The sequence below is a fragment of the Atta cephalotes genome (genome assembly GCF_000143395.1).
Source record: "Atta cephalotes unplaced genomic scaffold scaffold01406, whole genome shotgun sequence".
Taxonomy (NCBI): domain Eukaryota; kingdom Metazoa; phylum Arthropoda; class Insecta; order Hymenoptera; family Formicidae; genus Atta; species Atta cephalotes.
This window is the reverse complement of record NW_012131470.1, coordinates 1-2,941: the sequence shown is the minus strand read 5'-3', so window position 1 is coordinate 2,941 and position 2,941 is coordinate 1. Positions and strand designations below refer to the sequence as shown.

General features: G+C 28.8%; 1 protein-coding gene across 1 annotated transcript; it reads right to left on the bottom strand.

Annotated features, from left to right (window-relative positions):
* Positions 1-162: 162 nt before the first annotated feature.
* LOC105625408 lies at positions 163-2,880 on the bottom strand (the record flags this gene model as incomplete). The annotated part of the gene is made up of 9 exons (XM_012206740.1): positions 163-529; positions 661-990; positions 1,184-1,315; positions 1,460-1,706; positions 1,780-1,920; positions 2,009-2,077; positions 2,189-2,345; positions 2,502-2,669; positions 2,750-2,880. Coding segments are annotated over 9 exons (1,742 nt in total), but the record flags the coding sequence as incomplete, so codon positions are not given.
* Between the last annotated feature and the right edge of the window lie 61 nt (positions 2,881-2,941).

Here is a 2,941-nt window from a genome sequence, read left to right as displayed (position 1 = left end):
GATTATTCTTACTCTCAGTATTTATTACATTATGGTCTTAATAAAATCATTTATTATTAAAATATACGTATAGTTATATTATAGTTATTAATAAATCATAGCATTTTATTGCTAATTGTATAATCATTATTAGGATTGTTCATTCTTAATATATTTATGTACCTCAAATTTGCCTAAAAAGTAACCTGGAGTATACTGCATAGATTTTTTATCTGATACTTGACTTAAATCACGATTTACATCCAATCCTAAATGTGTGCTCAGTAGATCGCTGATTATTTCCAACCGTGCAGTATTACTTTTCTTCAGCTCGTTAAATTTATCTCCTTCATATACATATTTCATTGGATCTATCTCTAAATGGATTTGAGAGAACACAACTTTGCCACCACTATTAGGCAAAGTTGCGAGTAATATGCTTGGACTGTGCCATGTTTCTTCTCTGCCTAATACTTTTACATCAAACGAATGTAAATTTCCCTTTTTGTCCTTAACACTAGTTGACGTTGGAGTATTCAATGCGGACGTCCTAAAATATAACATATATAATTGGATATAATTACAATATTTTTTTCAGATTTATTTTGGTCTAATATTTTTCTTTTCTTCTCACGATAATAAAATATATATTTTATTTTATTAATACAATGAAGATATTACCTTATATCTTCGTGTTCTTGAGAAAAACGAGTTCGTACAGGGGATGCATGATAGCAAAAGATGTGATGCATCATACGTACTTGTTTCCATTTACCATATGAAAAGTGTACGAGTTCATTCTCACGTACTTCGGCAGTCTTGAACGATGGTAGCAAAATATGTAACATGTCAGAACATAACGCTAAGAGTTTGCCTCCTTGTATAATGTATTCTACAAGCTGAGCACCGAGCTCTGCACCAACATTACCACAAAGAACTACTAAAGAAACCTGATCTATCCAAATTTTGCAACTATTATAGTCCCCTTTACAAAATACATGGATGTCATACCTGTAACATCACATGAAAAATATAAAAATTATGTTATCTTATAAAAAAGTAATGATTTATAACTAATAATTAATGAAATAAATAACTTAATTATCTGCAGAAGCAAGTTGTTAAAATTTATTATGTTTTGATACAACTTACTGATCAACAAACTTATAGATCCTAATATAATATAAAACTTAACATAATATACCTATCTCGCTCTAGCACTTTTGATAATAAATTTTCTAAATTGTCGGTCGCACCTAGAGTATCTGCACAGACGAGAACATTTGGTGGTTTAATCACCTTACTGGGAATTTCCCCTACTTCCAATTCAGAATTTCTGTAAATTAATATAATACAAATAATTTTATTCTTTTATTGTTCATTACATAAATATAAATACAGTAATTCATTACATAAATATAAATACAGTCATTAAATATATCCTATATATTCTTTTTATTATTTTTAGACATATACTCACTTGCAAGTTGTTTCTTTAGTACTCTTGTTTTGATCAATATTTTCAACTTCTTCATTAGTATTGTCTTTTTTCTCCATGTTGTCAGGTAAATAAATTTTAGTTAAATCAGGTTTATATCCTCCAGTAGCGGCAAGAAGGACGTCGCTTGGTAATGCTCTATTGTATGGATTTTTTACCAATCCTCCTATACGTTCATCAGTTGGTGACGAATTACATGTTGCTGGTGCTGAATTAGATGTTTTAACACCTAAAAGATGTAAAATTAAAAATATACCTACAAAAATTTTTAGAGACAATTTTGCATAATCTATCTTTCTTACTTGTTACGTAGAAATCTTCCGTAAATGCTTCAGAATTCACATTTTTATCTTGTGATCGTACACTCACACCACATATAATCCCTTTAGGCTTATTTTTCTGGGAAGATACTCGAGCTGCTTCACACTTCGCATAAAAACTATCTGTAAAAGCATACAATTATTTCACATATTAAAAGATTATTATTTCATATATTACAATAAATACAAGAGTTGAATCATTATAACTTACTTTTATTTGGTGGTGGGCCAAGGTGTCCAGTATCATTATAAATATACGGTTTTCCCGATACTAAAACAGCTGAAAAAATAAAGTAAAATGAAGCAAATAAATGTCAAGTTTTTGGAATATATTATAAAAAATATGAAATATGAAATATATTATATTTCGAGATGCAAGAATAATATATACATTGAACACGTGTTAAACATAAGCCATGATTAATACAATATTGTCCTTGCATGACTCCAGTTATCAAGTTCGTAATATGTTCTATATCCGTTTCTAAAATAAAGCTCATATTCGTATCTGATGTTGTCCATGCCATGATTAAACCATAATCCTCAAGCTGTAAAATAATATGTATAAATAGAACATGATAAATTGACTTGCAATTAGTTACAAAATAATAATAGTTTCAAAGCTTACATAAATTATACATGCAGAATGTATAACAATAGAGCACAGAATGTATAACAAATAATTAAAGACTTGAACATTGTACTTTTGTAGAGACTGTTGAGGCCCGAGATCTATAAGTTTCCATATCAACTTCGACAAGAATATGCAGCTTGAGATCAGATTTGCTTGAAATCTGACAGCAATTACTCGCGTACAGGGGAAACGACTTTCCACTTGGATAACTCAGCCAGTCAGATATATCAACTTTTTGCTAATAAAATAATAATCATCAATTTTATTGTTTCACTTTTATAAATATAAGTGAAATAATATTTGTCATATTATACATACTTGAGGATATATAGTATATAATTTTGCATTTTCTTGAAACCATACTAATTCGTCAAGTTTCGCAAGATGTTTGTTAGTACACAAGCGAGAACTCATAAAATGTTCATCGTCATATCGTGATGCGTTGCGATCTTAAAATCATTATAAAATATATATATATATATATATATATGTATATATATATATATAATG